This window comes from Elephantulus edwardii, unplaced genomic scaffold, assembly GCF_000299155.1.
Source record: "Elephantulus edwardii isolate Elephantulus edwardi_28Jun2011 unplaced genomic scaffold, EleEdw1.0 scaffold00270, whole genome shotgun sequence".
NCBI lineage: Eukaryota > Metazoa > Chordata > Mammalia > Macroscelidea > Macroscelididae > Elephantulus > Elephantulus edwardii.
In genome coordinates, this window is record NW_006400020.1 from 850,515 (window position 1) to 867,568 (window position 17,054).

At 37.9% G+C, this 17,054-nt stretch overlaps 1 protein-coding gene across 1 annotated transcript in view; it reads right to left on the bottom strand.

The window, feature by feature from the left end:
• LOC102860062 (protein FAM13A-like) overlaps positions 1–17,054 on the bottom strand; it is a 111,597-nt gene that overhangs the window by 80,216 nt on the left and 14,327 nt on the right. The window contains exons 2-3 of the mRNA XM_006900008.1: positions 14,395–14,436; positions 8,920–9,102 (exon numbers count right to left, since the gene is read on the bottom strand). Of these exons, the coding sequence (XP_006900070.1) occupies positions 8,920–9,102; positions 14,395–14,436 (225 nt within the window). The remainder of the gene's footprint in view (positions 1–8,919; positions 9,103–14,394; positions 14,437–17,054) is intronic.

The following is a 17,054-nucleotide window of genomic DNA, read 5'->3' on the forward strand; positions in this document are numbered from 1 at the left end:
TCTAATTTTCCTACATTCATGGTTCTCACATTCCATGTCCCAATCACCAGTGTCTGCTTACAACTGTTCCTCTTCCTTTGTATTTCCATACTTGAAAACTCAACCTCCTTTGCCATTTCTGTTATCTAAATGTGTTCTGTTGTACATAGGAGACGCCAAAATCGGAGATGCCAAAAGCATGCGATATCCGATCCGGCCCGAGGGCAAGAAAAACCTATCTACACAGCAATTCTACAGGATGCATCACCTTTGACCGATAAATATTGCGACTAAACCTCAGACACACTGATCCCAACATAAGGAACTACCATCAGCTTATGTGTTTGAAATCACAGAAGCCACGGAACCTTCATATATAAGTTATTAGAAGGAGGGCTGGTGAAAGGGAGATAGATGTGAAGGGGGGGGGTAGAAGTGGATGGATATCCTGTGGGATGGTGAAGCAGGAAATAAGTGCGTAAAGGTGCGTGTGAGAAAGGCAGGGACAACACTGACACTAAAGTTAACTCCGCAATAAGGGATATACCTTTAACTTGCTGGTCTGTCTAATACTTCTCTAAATCTGAACATTCACATTGAGACAGACTAGGAAGAAGGATTGGCCATCCACTTCTGAAATAGCAGTTCTCTGAAAACCCTATGTACAGCAGAACACATTTAGATTATGTATATAGCAATTAATAATCTTGAACAGGATATGCATTACCAATTGAATTGGGGAGGGAATAAGGAAGAAATGTGTATAAATAAATGAATGCATGGAAAATTTTTCATTAAAACCACATTTTTTTAGAAAAAGAAAATAAACAAGGCAAAAGCATATACCAAAAATAAAGCCATCATGTCATTTCTTCTCATATACAAATAGCTACCAAAAATTCAAAAGCACTGCCATTCATCAGAACCAACTTCTAACTGACCCTCTGGCAGGTTCCCAAGGCTGTAAATTTCCTGGGAGGTTACTCATCTTTCTCCAATGGAATGATCGATGTATTCAAATCCACAAAGAGGTGACACATTTGAGTCAGTCAGTAGCACATCTCTTTATGACTGACTATATCACCAAAGTTCTCTCATGTAAAAAATGTTGTTATTGTTGTTAGGTGCTCTCAAGTAAAGCATGACTCATAGCAACCCTATGAACAAAAGATCTGAACCCTATTCTATCCTGCAACATCCTCACACTTCCTGACACACAAGAACCCACTGCAGCAGTCACCATATCATTCCACCTGGTTGAAAGTTTTCCTCTCCTTCACTGACCCTTCCCCTTTCCCAACATTACGTCCTTCTCCAAGGAATAGTACCTCCCAGCAACACGCCCAAAGTATGTGAGGTGAAGCCTCATTTTTGCCTCCAAAGAGCACTTGGACTGCACCATCTCCAAGACCTATCTGTTCATTCTCTTTGCCATCCATGGAATGTTCAGTGCTCTTCTTCAACACCACAGCTCAAAGCTGTCAATTCTTTTTCTTTCATCCTTATTCATTGTCCACGTCTTGGATGCATAGCTAGTAAATGGACCATGGCCTGAATCAGACACACCTTAGTCCTTAAAATGATGTCACTACTCCTCAATAAATTGGAAGGGTCCCTAAGTGCAGATTTTCAACTGCAATGTGTCCCCTTATTTCCTGACTGCTCATACCAAGGGTGTTAATTGTGGATTCAAGCAAGATGAAGCTGTCGACAGTTTCAATATCCTCTCCATCCATCATGATGCTGCCTATTGTTTGGTGGTAAGAATCTTTGTTTTCCTGAAATTGACATGTAATCCATACCGAAGGTTGCATTCCATGATCTTCTGCAACAAGTGCTTCCAGCCCTCCTCACTTTCAATAAGCTAGGTTGTGTCATCTGCATAACACAAGTTACTGCTGAGTCTCCCTCCAATCCTGATGCCATACTCCTCCTCATAGAGTTCAGCTTCTTGGATAATTTGCTAAGCATACAGATTGAATAGGTATGGACAGAGAATACAACCCTGGTGCATTCCCTTCCCAATGGCAAACCATGCAATGTTCTGTTTGCTCCACAGCCACCTAATCTAGGTTCTGCATGAGCACAATCAAGTGCTCTGGGATTCCCATTCTTCTCAATGTCAGTCACAACTTGTCATGGTCCATTCAGTCAAACACCTTTGTATAGTCAATAAAGCACAAACAGACATTCTTCTGGTATTCCTTACTTTCAGCCAGGGTCCATCTGACATCAGCAATGACATTACTGGTGCCATGGCCTCTTCTAAATCCTGCTTGAACTTCTGGCAGTTCCTTATCAATGTACTGTTCCAGTAATTTCTGAATGTTCTTCAGTATTTTACTTGCATGTGATATCAATGATATTATTCGATATTATCCAACATTCAGTTGGATCACTTTTCTTGGGATAGGAACAAATATGGACCTATTTCAATCCGCTGTCCAGACAGACATCCTCCAAATTTCCTGATATAGACTGGGGAGTGCATCCAAGGTTGCATCTGCTAATTGAAACAAGTAAACTGGTATCCCATCCATTCCTGGGGCCTTATTTTTTGCAAATTCTTTCAATGTAGCTTCTACTTCCTCCTTCATTACCATTGGATTCTGTTCATGTGGTACTTCCTAAAATTTTTCAGTGTCAATCAATTCTTTTTGGTACAGTGACTGTGTATATTCTCTCCATATTCTTTTGATGCTTTCTGGTCATTCAATATATTGTCCATAGTAACTGTCAATATTGTGACATGAGACTTTGTTTTTCAGGTTTTTTTCAGCTTGAGAAATTCAGAGTGAGTTCCTCCCCTTTTATTCTCTAATTCCAGTTCTCTGTACATTCCATTATAAAACTTTGCTTTTTTCTCCAGATCTGCCCTTTGAAATCATCTGTTCAGCTCTTTCACTTTGACGTGTTTTCCTTTAGATTTGTCTTCTCACTACTCCAGTGCAATCTTTAGAGTCTCTTCTGACAACTATTTAGATTTTTTCCCTTCTACTCTGTTTTTGTAGTGACGTTTTGCTTTCTTTATGGATGATATATCTTTGATATCATCCCACAACTCATCTGATTTTCAATCACTGGTGTTCAATGCCTCATACCTATTCTTATGATGATTGGGCTTTTGTATTTAAAGTTGGTTTGGTCCTGCCTGAGGGTGAGCCTTTAGCTTGGTCCAGCTGGATCCTGGAGGGTGTTTTTTTATTTACTTGAAAAGTTGTGGGTAAACTGTTTGGGTGTTTCTGATTGTGTTAGCAATCAAGTGTAAGCTGATTTCATTTACATCAGCTGTGGTGGGGAGCTGATTAACTCTCTCTGATTTTTGTTTACAATCTGCTGTGGGTCAGAAGCCTCTTACGTAAGCAAACTGGATCTAGTGGGCAGGCCTTTGTATTTCAATGTTGGCTGGGCCCTCGGGCCTGTGATCCTCATGCCTGGTATTAACTTGTTTGGAGAAAACATTGTTCTAAATGGTGCAGCACTTATCTGTCAGTTTGCTGTACTGTGATTACTTGAGGTTGCTCTGATACTGAAATCTGGGCCCCTGGTGTGTCAAATGCCAAAAGGGTTTCCCACTGTGGCCAGGTTTTGGTGGAGCTCTCTGAGTAAGACAGATTAGGAAGCAAGATGGGCCATCTACTTCCTAAATAACAGGCCTTTGAAAACCCTATAAACACTAAACAGGGAGGATAGTTATTGTAGTGTAGTGGTAGAGCCCAGATTGGAAGTCAGTTGAAATGAGGAAAATCAATAACAAACATTGTTTAACAACTGGAACATGAAATGTACGTAGCTTGACTATTGCTTTTACATTTAACCATATATTTGTGTATGCTACCTTCTCTATCTACAATGATCTTCCCTATAACTGCCTAGTAAAACACAATTTCATTACTGGAACTCACTTTAGACAGTAATTTCCAATGAAATCTTTGCACTGCTTCTCCCTGATACAATAACCAACCCTTTCCTAATGCTTCCCTTTATCTTGCATATACAGGTAACACTTGTTTTGCACAGTTTTAATAGACATATATTTTAGTTACTATCCATTCCTTAAGTAACACTGATCACCCCAAATAGGGTTTGAATGGCAGCTATCACTGTATTAGCTATGAGTAACTTAAGAAACCTTAAAGAACAGATTTTAGTGTTTTCATTACCATATATAACCTAAAGCTTCTTGTTATCGAGTCAGAACTGACTCATAGCTGACCCTCCAGCAGGATTTCAGAGCTGCACAAGAGGAGACAGCCTAAATTTTTCACATAGAGTCGCTAATGGATTCTGTCTGACAAAGAGCACCACCTTTGGGTTAGCAGCACAACTCCTTACAGAATAGACCACCAGAGCTCCCGTAAGAATATAAATCAACACATAAGTAATAGGCATACATCATGATTGGTGGCCAATCCTGTTACTTCTTTCAAGCTTGTCAATAATTGATTATTGACTTTCTAGTAGGGAACGCTGGTAGCTTAGCTATAAAGAGTTGCGCTGCATTGGTGAGGACTCATCTACTTCCACCTAACACTGACTGACCTGCTTCTCTTACTTTGACTAGACTCAGTTCTTGGAGAGAGGGTCCATTAATGGTGAGGAGACCTGGCTCTGCAGTCAGATTGCTTGAGCTTGAATCCAGCTAAATAGCTATATAATTTCAAGGAATTTAATATCTCGTTGTTTCAAAACATGGTTCATAGGATTGCTATGGATCACAGTCATACCTAAGAACAAAAAAATAATCATCACAGAATTGTTTAGACAAATTACAAATCATTTGCACCAAAATGAAGTATTCATAGCTTTAGGCTAAGCTCTTTTGTCACGATGACTTTAGCAGAGACTTAACTGTCTCTTTCATCACTCGTTGAATGAAATAAGCTCATTACTGATTTCAAGGATTTTTTTTTTCTTCACTTGGTTACATTTCTAAATTGTTAGAGGCAAAATAATAGATAATACAAATGGACCCTTATTTTTCAAGATACTTTTAAACCATTCTGCACAGTTCATATTTTTTTAATACACTTAAGGAGGTGAACAGAAGATTTCAAAAAATGACGTGGGAAGACACAGCAAAGTATTATAATAAAATGTGTGCAAGGAATTGGAATCAGAATATCAAATGGAAGAACTCTCTCAGCACTTCCTAAGCTGAAGGAACTGAAGAACAAATTCAAGTCTCAAGTTGCAATACTTAAGGATGCTGAAGGCAGAAGACATACTGCATTGGACAAGTCCACTGCGATGGATCTCTTCAAATTACTGAGGGACAATGATGACAGTTTGAAGATTAAGATGCACTTGATTCAGGCCACGGTCTATTCAATCACTTGCTATGCCATCTGAGAACTGGATAAGGAGTAAGGATCACAAAAGAAGAATTAATGCCCTTAGCAGTGGTGCTGGAGAGAAACACTGAATATCCTCTGGATTGTCAAAAGAAAAAAAACCCAGACACATATGGGGGAAAAGTGAAGCTAGAATACTCCATGGGAGGAAGGATGATAAAACTTTGTCTCACATACGTTGGGCATGCTACCAGAGAAGGCTATTCCTTGGCAAGTGACATCACATTGGCAAAGAAAGGAAGGCCTTCAGTAAGGTGGTGTGACACAGTAATTGCAGCAATGGGCTCACATGTGTCAGAGATGATGAGGGTTACACAGAACAGGACAGGATTAAGATAGGTTGTTCATATGGTTTCTATGAGCTGTATTCTACTTGATGGTACCTAACAACAACAGCTGATCTCTCTGGGACATGCTGGAGAGGACAATCATGTATGCTTTTGAAGTCATTGAAAGGGTGAGGTTAAAAGAGGAGAATAACAGAAAGTGGGGATAACAGTATAATTAGCTTGCTAGAAGAATATTAAAAATAAGTAGATGAGTATAAGGTAGGATAGCAGAATTAGAGGGGAACAAGATTGGAATCAGAGGCTTGCTTGAATCAAAGCAAGTGAGTGGAAAACTGAGATTACCTTGGACAACAGCAGAGGGTGAAGGGGCTGGAGGAAAGTGACTTCTGGGAAAAGCGAGTCAAGGAAAATGAGATGACTTGGGGCCCTGAGAGATAAGGACCTTACCCTTCTAAAGACCTAATAGGAGACTCAGCACAGGATGAACCAAGAGCAGAAGAAAGGGCAACACAGGGCAGTGACCCAGTGACTAGGCTCAGAGGAGCAGGGGCCTCATCGGTAAGAGAATGATGCAAAAAAGGAAAATAAAAAAATTATAAAAAACAAATAAACAAACATCAAACCCATCACCATCAAGTTGATTCTGACCCATAACAATCTGATAAGATGGAACAGAACTGCACCACAGGGTTTTCAAGAGGATAAGTATTTATGGAAGCAGACTGCCTCAGTTTCTCCTTCAGAGTTACTATAGGTTTGAATGGCTGAGTTTTTGGTTAGAAAGAATTTTCAGAGGAAGATATTCAAATGGCAAACAACACATCAAGAAATGCTCCAAATCACTAGCAATAAGAGAGATACAAATCAAAACCATGAGGTACCATCTCACTCCGGTAAGAGTGGCAAAGTTTAACAGGGCAGCAAGTAATAGATGTTGGAGAGGATGTGGTGAGATAGGAACTCTTATACATTGTTGGTGAGACTGTAAAATGGTGCAACCATTCTGGAAGGCAGTTTGGCGCTTCCTCAAAAAGCTGAACATAGAAATTCCATATGATCCAGCTATTTCACTACTTGAAGAGAATATGAACTGAGGCACAAATGGAGATTTGTACAGCAATGTTCATAACAGCATTATTCACCATTGCAAGAACATGGAAACAGCCCAAATGTCAACCACAAATGAATGGATTGAGAAATTATGGAACATTCACACAATGAAATACTATGCAGCACACAGGAGCAATAACTTTGTAAATTATTACCTAACTTGGGAGGGACTAGAGAGCACTATGCTGAGTGATCTAACTCAGTCCCACAAGAATAAATTTGTATAAGACCATTATTGTAGAATGAGTATAAGGATCCAGGAGGGGTGGGAGAGGCTGGAAGCAGAGGGATGTGGATGTACAGAGGGTTATACAATTTGATGGGTGGGGAGGGGGTGAGGGAAATTGAAAATTTGAAAATTTATTCGGATTTGTATTAGAATTTTGTAAATAAACTAGTAGGGGGGGGGAAGAAATTAAACTTCTAAATGCATAAATCACACTAATGACCAAGTGTAAGATAAGTTACTCAACTATATATACTTCATATCCCCACGGCTCCTTCACAAATCTGTACACTTGACTAGAAAGCACATGTTAATAAAGCAGTGGAAAAGATCATGAAGGAAAACTAAGAGCTGGTAATATTTAATTACTGGTCAGCCTCTACTTTTCTCCCTTTTTATGTTTCCTGACATTGCTAGTTTGTTTGTTAAAGAGACAAGAACATTTATATTAGCAATATCCTTGGACTTAGAAAATCTTTTTTATTATACCTAAATTCTACAAGGGAGGTTATACCATGTTTCATTATTTCTCTGTCTCTTTCCAACCTTGTTCATTTATGGCTCCAACTCCCCCACAACCCTTCTCCCTGCCCAACTCTACACACTCAACACTCTCATGTCAATCTTTTTCTTTCTATCATGTTAATCAACATTCCCAATCTTAATGACTATCCGTCTGCTCAAAGTATATGGAAAGCAGGATGTTTTGACACACAGGGCTATTTTTAAAATGCAAACTGTTGTCACACACTGCTTAAAAAAATGAGGCAAAAGATAAGAATCATGCTAAATGATAAATATGTACCTGCTGTGTAACAGAATAGATAGTAAGCAAATTACACTCTTGAAACACTTTCCCCGCAGCTTGGCTGGTAGCTAACAGTAAATGGAAGTCACCTCTTCTAATTTTTAAATTTTCTAAATGGATCATTTCAACTTTTCCTCTTAGCTACCAGCTCCAAAACAAATCTATTTTTTTTTAAAGGTGCTGCATATACCACTTGAAAAGTTAGCTGGTTGTTTCAGTTACTCATTTATTTCTATAATTACTTTTTAATACAGCCTTGAAACATCAAAATGATGTGTAACATAAAATTAACTTAAACTATTTCTTGTCTTTCTTAAAGCAACAGAAGTTTCCTTTTTTTTCCATAAAACTTTTGATGTTAATTAAGAACCCAGGAGAAAAAGAACAAGAGAGAATACAGTCTAGCTTAGATTTTGAAGTTAATAATAAAAGGCTTAAAACAGTAACTTTATAGAGACTGAAAGCTACTAAACATGAAAACCAAACCTTTCAGAAATGTACTACATGTCTATAGTCTATCATATAGGATTCTTTTCCTTGATAGTTTAAATAATAATTATTAAATAAATAGTAACTGCTCATCTATATTTCATTAAATTCTTTAATGAAGATAAAAGCCCCATAAGTTAAAAATTTATCTGTGGGAATTCTTATAATTAATCTTTAAAACAAGAAAAAAGTAAGCATTCCTCTTTTGATTAGTATAAAGTTCAACTTTTCAAAATTCTACAATATAATCAATAGAGTATTACAGTGGCAATTTAGCAATTCAGAGTATTACAGCAAAAACAGTACAGGCTCACTGTTGTATAATGTGAAAATATAAGCTGTTTCAGAATAGGACCATGATAACTTCTTACAGAGTTCGAGACTCTGATTAACAAATTCATGAGGAAGTAATAAGATTTACCACATTTGAGTAGGCTTTCTATACCATCTTAAATGTATAAAAGAAGCTGAAATAGTTAATTCAACCATCTATGAATTCTCACATGTTGACTAAGTTTAGAATTGTGAAAATGAATATTTTTAGTTTTAACCTAACTATTAAAATAAGAGAAGGTTAGGAGCACACTGCCTCACTTAGGTGTAATATAACAAAAGGTGGCCAAAAGGAAACTCAAATAAGGAGAAGGACTAAGGCCAACTCACATGTCTCTGGCTCGTTTAATTTCATCCTGGTCCTTTGGCTGGCGTCTTCGCTGTCTGGAAGATGCCGTTGAAGAAGATGATGATGATGTTCCAGATTCTGAGTCCTCTGAACTTTGACCTCCAGAGCTATTAACATCAAAAAGATGCTGTTCTACAGCTGACCGGATGGTTCTTTCCAAGAGTCTGGCCAGGGGAAGGAGAGATAAAAAGAGTCAATTAAACAATCAACTTTATGAATGATTGTCTTTGAAGGTAAATGCCCATCATTTTGAAAATGTCTTCACTTGACTGTATGTTCCAATAATATTTGTTGTTGAGCAAAAAAATGTGCAAAGCATTCATTGCTAAAATGTTTGTATCATGAGCTAAAAACGAAAATTCCACCGAGTTGATACTGTGTGTCTCATCTTTCTGAGTACAGGATTACTGAAATGCTCTCAGCAAGCAGAGCAACAGTTATGGGAGGCATTAAGGAAAGAAGGGTCATTGAATATAAGACAGAATCAGGAAATATTTTTTTCTCATGGAATAAAAATGAACATATTCTTACAAAGATTGATTTCCTCCCGAATTTGTACTAACTCTGCAGAAAAAGGCAATATGATTTGTAAAGCAGATTTGAAAAAAAAGAATTACATGTTGTCCACTATCTTCTTAGAATCCTTTAAGATAAAATTATATAGGGAATAATGCTATTAAAAATCTTATCAAGACAATTACTACTCATTGTAGTATGGCATTGTCCTTCCGAAATGCCGATCTATTAAATTGTTATATATGTAATTGAAGCTAATATATATTATTATGTTGTTGTTATTATTATATTAATGTGTGATTAAAGTTGTAACTATAGATTACTTTGCTCAACCTGAGGAAAATAGGTCAGCCTGAAGGACTGAAAGAGTGCACGATAAGTACACACCCATGTTTATTGCAGCTTTGTTTACAATAGCAAAGAGTTGGAAGCAGCCTAAGGGCCCATCAACAAACGAATGGATAGAGAAGCTGTGGTATAGCCACACAATGGAATACTACGCAGCATTGAAAAACAAGGAACTCATGCAATATTATTCAAAGTGGGTGACCCTGGAGGACATTATGCTGAGTGAAATATCTCAGTCACAAAGGGACAAATACTGCATGGTGCCACTGTCGTAGAATGGGTCTGACATCAGGGTGGGGGTATGACAGAAAAACACTGGATAAATTATGTATATTGAAACAGATGAGGGAAAGAACAGATTAGAAGTGATATATGATTGAGTATTATGGTTAGCACGGGAATACAGAATTAAGGTTGCATAGAGAAGTGTACTAGGGGTGGAGGGTGGGGGGAAGGGACATGGCAATTGTATACTAATGAAGGAATTTTTTTCTTTTCTCTCTTCAGAGGGGGAAGCAAGCTGGTGGGGAGGGGTGGGAAGGGAGAAAATTGCGGCAATGAATGAATGGAAATCCAAAACCTCTGTAAAAAAAAAAAAAATTATAAAAAAAAAGACAGGAAAGAAAGAGAAAATAACGTGAATAAAAAAAGATTCTTTAAAAAAAAAGAGTGCACGATCAGATAGAAATGATATCATATTTAAAGCTGCATAATCCTTCAACATGTCTAATCCTTCTTTTATCACCACGCTACTTAATTCTGAATAATCTGGCAACGAAAATTCTAAACAGTTTCTTCAAAATAGGTTTCCTTCACTTGTAAAAGAACCACACACACACAAACTTACACATATATCTATCTAATGTTCAGATTGAGAATTAGCACTGAGTTAAATTATAGTTTTTAAAAAATTAAAGACATTTAGATTTTCCAGATGTACTTTTTAAACACAAATTTATATTAGTTTGCATAAAAAATTCATATACATTGCGTTTCATACTATCCTTCATTCACATTGTGCTTCATACCATCATTTCTGTTCATTGTGCTTTATAAAATTAATCACCATTGAACTATGTCCACCATTACCCCATTTTTTTTTTCAGATCCCTGCCAGGTCTTTACCATTTCCTTTACCACCTCCCTCCATCCACCAGTTGTGAAACCCCATGATTTCCCCCTGCTCACCATCATCCCTCTGCTTCCATCCCTTTCCATTTTGCCCCCCATTTTACTACTTATCCTTCTATTTTTTTATAGTAATGGCCTTATATAGGATGAGACCGAGTTAGTTCATGCAGCATAATGCTCTCCATATTCTCCAAAGTTATGTAATAATTTTCAAAATCATTGCTCCTGAGTGCCATTGTATAACTCAGCACAATTTCTCAATCCATTTAGTTGTTTTGGACATGTGGGCTGTTTCCAGGTTCTTTCAATGATGAATAATGCTGTTATGCACATTGGTATACAAATCTCTGTTTATGTCTCGGTTATAATTTCCTTGGGGTATATTCCTTGTAGTGGTATAGCTGGGTGATAATGGAATTTCTATGTTCAGCTTTTTGAGGAAGTGCCAAACTGCCTTCTAGAGTGGTTATACCATTTTAAAATCCCACCAACAGTTTATAAGAGTTCCCACCTTTCCATATCCTCTCCAGTATTAATTGCTTGCTACCCTGCTAAACTACCACGGCTACTGGGGTGAGATGATATCTCACTGTGGTTTTTATTTGCATCTCTCTTATTGTCAATGATTTGGAGCATTTCTTTATGTGTCTTTTGGCCATTTAGATATGTCATCCTCTGTGAAAAATCTTTCCATGTCTTTCACTCATTTTATAAATGGGTTATCAGTCTTTTTCTTATGGAGGCCCAGTACTATTCTATAAACTTTCATTATGAGATCCTTGTCTGAGATGGTATTGACAAATGTTTTTTTCCCAGCCAATAAGTTTTCTTTTTCACCCTACTGGAACAAGTTTTTGATGCCTACAGGGTATTTACCCTTTAGAAGCTCCCATTCATCAGTTTTATCCTATCCAGATTGTGCATTTCTGGCTGCATTTGTCAGCTTTTTTCCTATCCTAGACTATTCAGCATTCAGGAACAATGATTTTTTAAAAATACTGCATAACTTGGGAGAGACAGGAGGGAATTAAGCTGAATAAATTAACTAGGCCTCATAAGGACAAATGCTGCATATAACCATTATTGTAGAAATAGAAGGATAACTAGTAAATCATGTACAGGGATCCACAGTGGAAAGGGTTGGGAACAGAGGGGTGAGGATATACAGAGGTGAAAACACAGGGCTGCACAATTTTGTAGGTGGAGGGAGGAGGTACAGGAAATGAGAAAGGTCCAGTGGGGACCTGAAAAGACAGGGTAATAGGCATAGTCCAAAAGTGATCAATTTTATAAAACATAGCAAGGAGATGGAAACAACCTAAGTGCCCATCAACAAACAAATGGATAGAGAAGGTGTGGTATATATTCACACAATGGAATACTATGCTGCATTGAAAAACAAGGAACTCATGCAATATTATTCAAAATGGGTGACCCTTGAGGACATTATGCTGAATAAAATATCTCAGTCACAAAAGGACAAATACTGCATAGTGCCACCATTGTAAAAGAGGACTGACATCCGGGTTGGGGTAAGACTTAGAAAAACTGGATAGATTACCTATACTGAATTGAAACAGATGAGGGAGAGAACAGTTTAAAAGTGATATATGATAGCATATTATGATTATCAGAGGAATCCAGAATTAAGGTTGCATAGTGGAGTGCATTGGGGGTGGGGCGGGCAGGGTCGAGGTTGGGGGGATTGTTTACCAATGAAGAAGCTTATCTTTTGCTTTTCAAAGAGAGGAGCAAACTGGGGGGAGGGGGACAAAGAAAAAAGTGCAACAATGAGTGAATGAAAATCTAAAATCTCTGTAAATGTTCATTAAAATTAATAAAATGAAATTTAAAACACATAATGATATACTAATGAAGACATTTTTTTTTCTTTTTCTCTTTGGAGGGGGAAGCGAGCTGGTGGGGAGGGGTGGGCAGGGAGAAAAGTGCGGAAATGAATGAATGGAAATCCAAAACCTCTGTAAATGTCTATTAAAATTAATAATAATAAAAAACATAATGAATGAGAATAATTGTTCAAAACACAATGGGAATGAAGAATAGTGTGAAACACAATGTATACAAACTTTGTAAGCAAATCAAAATATATATATTTTTTTTTTAATGTACTGGTGCTAGGGACACATCAATGACCAGGAGAGATAATCCATCGTCTTTATGGAGTTTATATTCTTATGGGCAAAGTGGATAACAATATAATTTCAGACAATGGCATATTCTCTAAAAAATCAGAATAATGAGATGGGCAGTGGCTACAGAAAACGAGAGATGGCTGCTCTGACAAGATAGTATTTGAACAAACAGGTGAATAATAAAGTGTCAGCAAGGTTGAGGAACATCCATTACAAAGTCTCTCTGCACCACTACAAACCCACTGTTAGTAGGTTCATTTCAAACCACTTTGCCCATGTGTGTCACAGAGAAGTGTGCTCCAGAGGCTTTTCTCAGCTCTAATCTTTAGAGTTGCAGATCATCAGGACTTTCTCCTACTGTGCTTCTGGGTAGGTTTGAACTTCCAAGCTTTAGGCTAGTATATGAACCATTTTCACAACAGAAGGATGTTAAGGTAGGAATTAATTTGGCCTATTCTAAGAACAGAAAAGTCATGACACTGAAGAGTAATGAACAAGGCCTTCAGAGAGGTAGGCAGAGGGCAGATAAGTAGAGCTTAGATTTTATTCTCCATGCAACTAGTAGACTTGGGGAAGGGGAGGGAAGCATATGGCTAACATCATTAGTACTGTACTGCTATTGCCTTTCAGAGAAAGGGTTTACTCCATCACTTACTTGCTTCTCTTTTTGGGTCCCTATTAGTTTCTAAAGAGAGCTCTGATAGTTAAGTGATAAGGAGTTGTGCTGTCAACCCAAAGGAACACTGTTCAAATCCACCAGCTGCTCTGAGGGAGAAAAATTGAGCAATCTCCTCCCACGTGATTTAGCATCTCTTAAAATATGCTAGAGGGTAAGCTGTGAATCAGTTCTCATATAATAACATTAATCCGTTAAGTCCCTCAAGGCAGAACTGAAGGTAAATTGGAAGTCACAGACCTGACACTATGCTTGGCACGTTGCAGGCACTCAATAACTACAGGCTAAATGAAATGAACGACTCAGTTAATACTTCAACATCTAATGGGATCTCCCATTGCAAGATAACTCTCAAAGTACAGAGGCTGTTTCACAAATATTAATTGCCCATGACATTATTGCTAATGAAGCAAACAAAAAGTTTCTATTTTCAGATGGTTGCACTGTCTTTAATGATGCACTCAGAAAAAGCTCAAATAGGAGTTTCTTATTTAAACCTTTCTTCTGTGTAGAGTTCTTCTAACAGTGATCATTGATTGCTTATTTTCTTAAATTTTCAGTAGGCGATGTCATTAGAATTATTTGTTCTTTTAATAAATGAGAAAGAGGGAAAAAAATTCCAAATAACTTACTCTCCAGTTGTCGACACACTGCTGACTTGAGACACATGAGCACTGTGGAAAAACAGCAAAGAAAAAAATGTCAGATTAGATGGAGGTCAGAGAACATGAACCAAGCCTCCAGAAGGTATTATAGGCTGAAGGAATTAACTAGATCCCAAGTGATTTATTTAACCATCCACTGACAGATGTGGAGTTTTACTTATTTCTAGAAAAAGAGATGATCCTGGTCGCTTATTTCTGAACAGTGGGTTATTTCAGATTTTTTTAAAATCATTTTAAAAGATGGCCGTTTTTAGTTGCTGCAGAGTTATCTGCAGATTCAAAGTGACTTCACATGTTACAGAGAACTGCACCATGGGCTCTTTTTTGTTGGAATCACTGTGGAAGCTGAATGTTGGACTTTTTTTTCCATGGAGCTGCTGGCTGAGTTGGAATTGCCAACTGTTTGGTTAGTAGTTGATTGCAAACAGTTTGCACCATCACAGGGATCCCTGGTGGTACATTATTTAGTGTGTTGCAATGCTAACTCAAAAGCCATGCATCTCAGGTGCTTCTATTCATCAGCAGCTCTGGGGGAGAAAACGGGACCATTGTTCCCACTGTGATTCAGAGGCACCAAAGGCTGATGATGGACTGCAGTGGGTTTGGACCTACTTGAAAGCAGTGAGCTAAATTGTGCCATCAGTTTCCTTTAAAAGTGTCTATGACAGACAAATCTACAATTGACCTTGGAAACCAGTCTCTTCCTCTCACCTACTGTCATCTAAAAAGATTAATGTAATAGTTGCTGACTGCCTTCCAGCCACCAATTCTACCTATCCCAGGCTCTCTCCAGCATGAATCGAACCTTCAAGACAACAGAACAATACATATTTCTTAAATTCATTTCTGAACAGGCAGGGTCAGCAGGATCCTAGTAGATACAGAACAAGGTGTCAACACTGCTTTCTGGTGTAACTATTTCTAAATCATCTTTTCTAAGTCACTCTTTCATCCTAACTCCCTTAAGTTGGGAAATATTTTACACTCTATTTACAGTCCTATTAGTGGAACATCTACAAACTTGCACTAGTTTCCCATTTTGTCTTATGCCTAAATTACATACAAACACATTAAAATATTGTCAACATCTAACTGAATGACAAAATTGTAAAACATTATCTGATTAAACTCTTCAGAAATTCTTCTCTTGCCTGTGCTTCAGGTGCATATAACCATGAAGAGGATTGACCTATAGTATTATCGTTACTTTTGCACATTCTGCCCTCTAGTGTCAGCGAAAGAGAGGAAGACCCTCAATAAGGTGGATTGATACAAAGGGCTTGAGCACGACAGAGCTGGTGAGGACGGCGCAGGAAAGGGCGAGGTTCACATCTGTTGTTCACAGGGTTGCAATGAGTTGTAGTTGACTTGACGGTATCCAACAACAGTAAACTAAGAGACGATGCTTATAAAAAGAAGTCAAATATTGACTTTTTAAAGAAAAAAACTTGGCTGTATCTAAGGTTTGCCCAATTATTAAAATAATTTTGTTTTTTGTGTAAGGCATTTACCTCTGAGGTGCTGGAGAAGGGTATTGAATATAGTATGGACTGCCAGGAGAACAAACAGGCTCATCCTGGAGAGGGTAAAACCAGGCTGCTCCTTGGAGGCAAGGATTCTGAGGCTTCGTCTGAAATACTTCGGGCATGTCCCAAGAAGTGACCAGTCCTTGGAGAGGGACATCATGCTCGGAAGGTTGGAGGGACAGCGTAAGAGAGGAAGACCGCTGATGAGATGGCTTGATTCAGTGACTGGGGTAATGAGGGTAAGTGTATCAGACAATAAAATTGGCACAGGATAGAGCAGGTTTCAGGGTTATTTTACACAGGGTCACCATGAGTCACAAGTGACTTGACGGCGTATAACAACAACAGCAACAAGGCATTTTACACAAAGAAAATAAAAGCTGTAATGACCAATGGTGATGATTACCTTTAAATAATTTTAAATAATTTCTATTATTTAACTTTCAGCATATGAATATGTTCCAGATATGTTCCTTGGGAATCGTCTCTTGGCTTTTCTTTTCAGGTACATGTATATCTCTACTCTTTTAACTCATAATTTAGTGCCTCAAGGGACTCTGGTATTTCTCATTTTCTGCGATCATATTTTCCACCACTACTATCACCGTAGATAACATAATTGTCATTATTCCAGATATATCCAACACTCTTTAGCTCCAGATAAATTCCTTTTAGTTAAAATCACAGCTTCCGCGCCACCCCCCACCCCCTCCTTTGTTGCCATAAACCACAGCTACAGCTCAGGAAAATTACATAAAACCATTTTATTGCACAAAAGGGAAACTGATCAGAAGAATAATATAGAATTCACTTTTTAAAACCTTCACACTTATTGAGTACTTTCTGTGTTATCAATAGTGTGCTAAATACTTTTCATATATTGTCATTGTTAGCTACCATTGAATTGGCCCAAGCTCATGGTGACCCCATATATGTTACAGAGTAGAACTACTCCATAGGTTATCTTGGCTAGGATCTTTAATGGAAAGCAGATTGCCAGGCCTTTTCTTCTGTTTGTTACTGACATGTGCCATCAAGTAGGAACCACTGACTCATAGCTGAGCCCCCAGCAGGTTATCAGAGGCAGTAAATCATATGAGA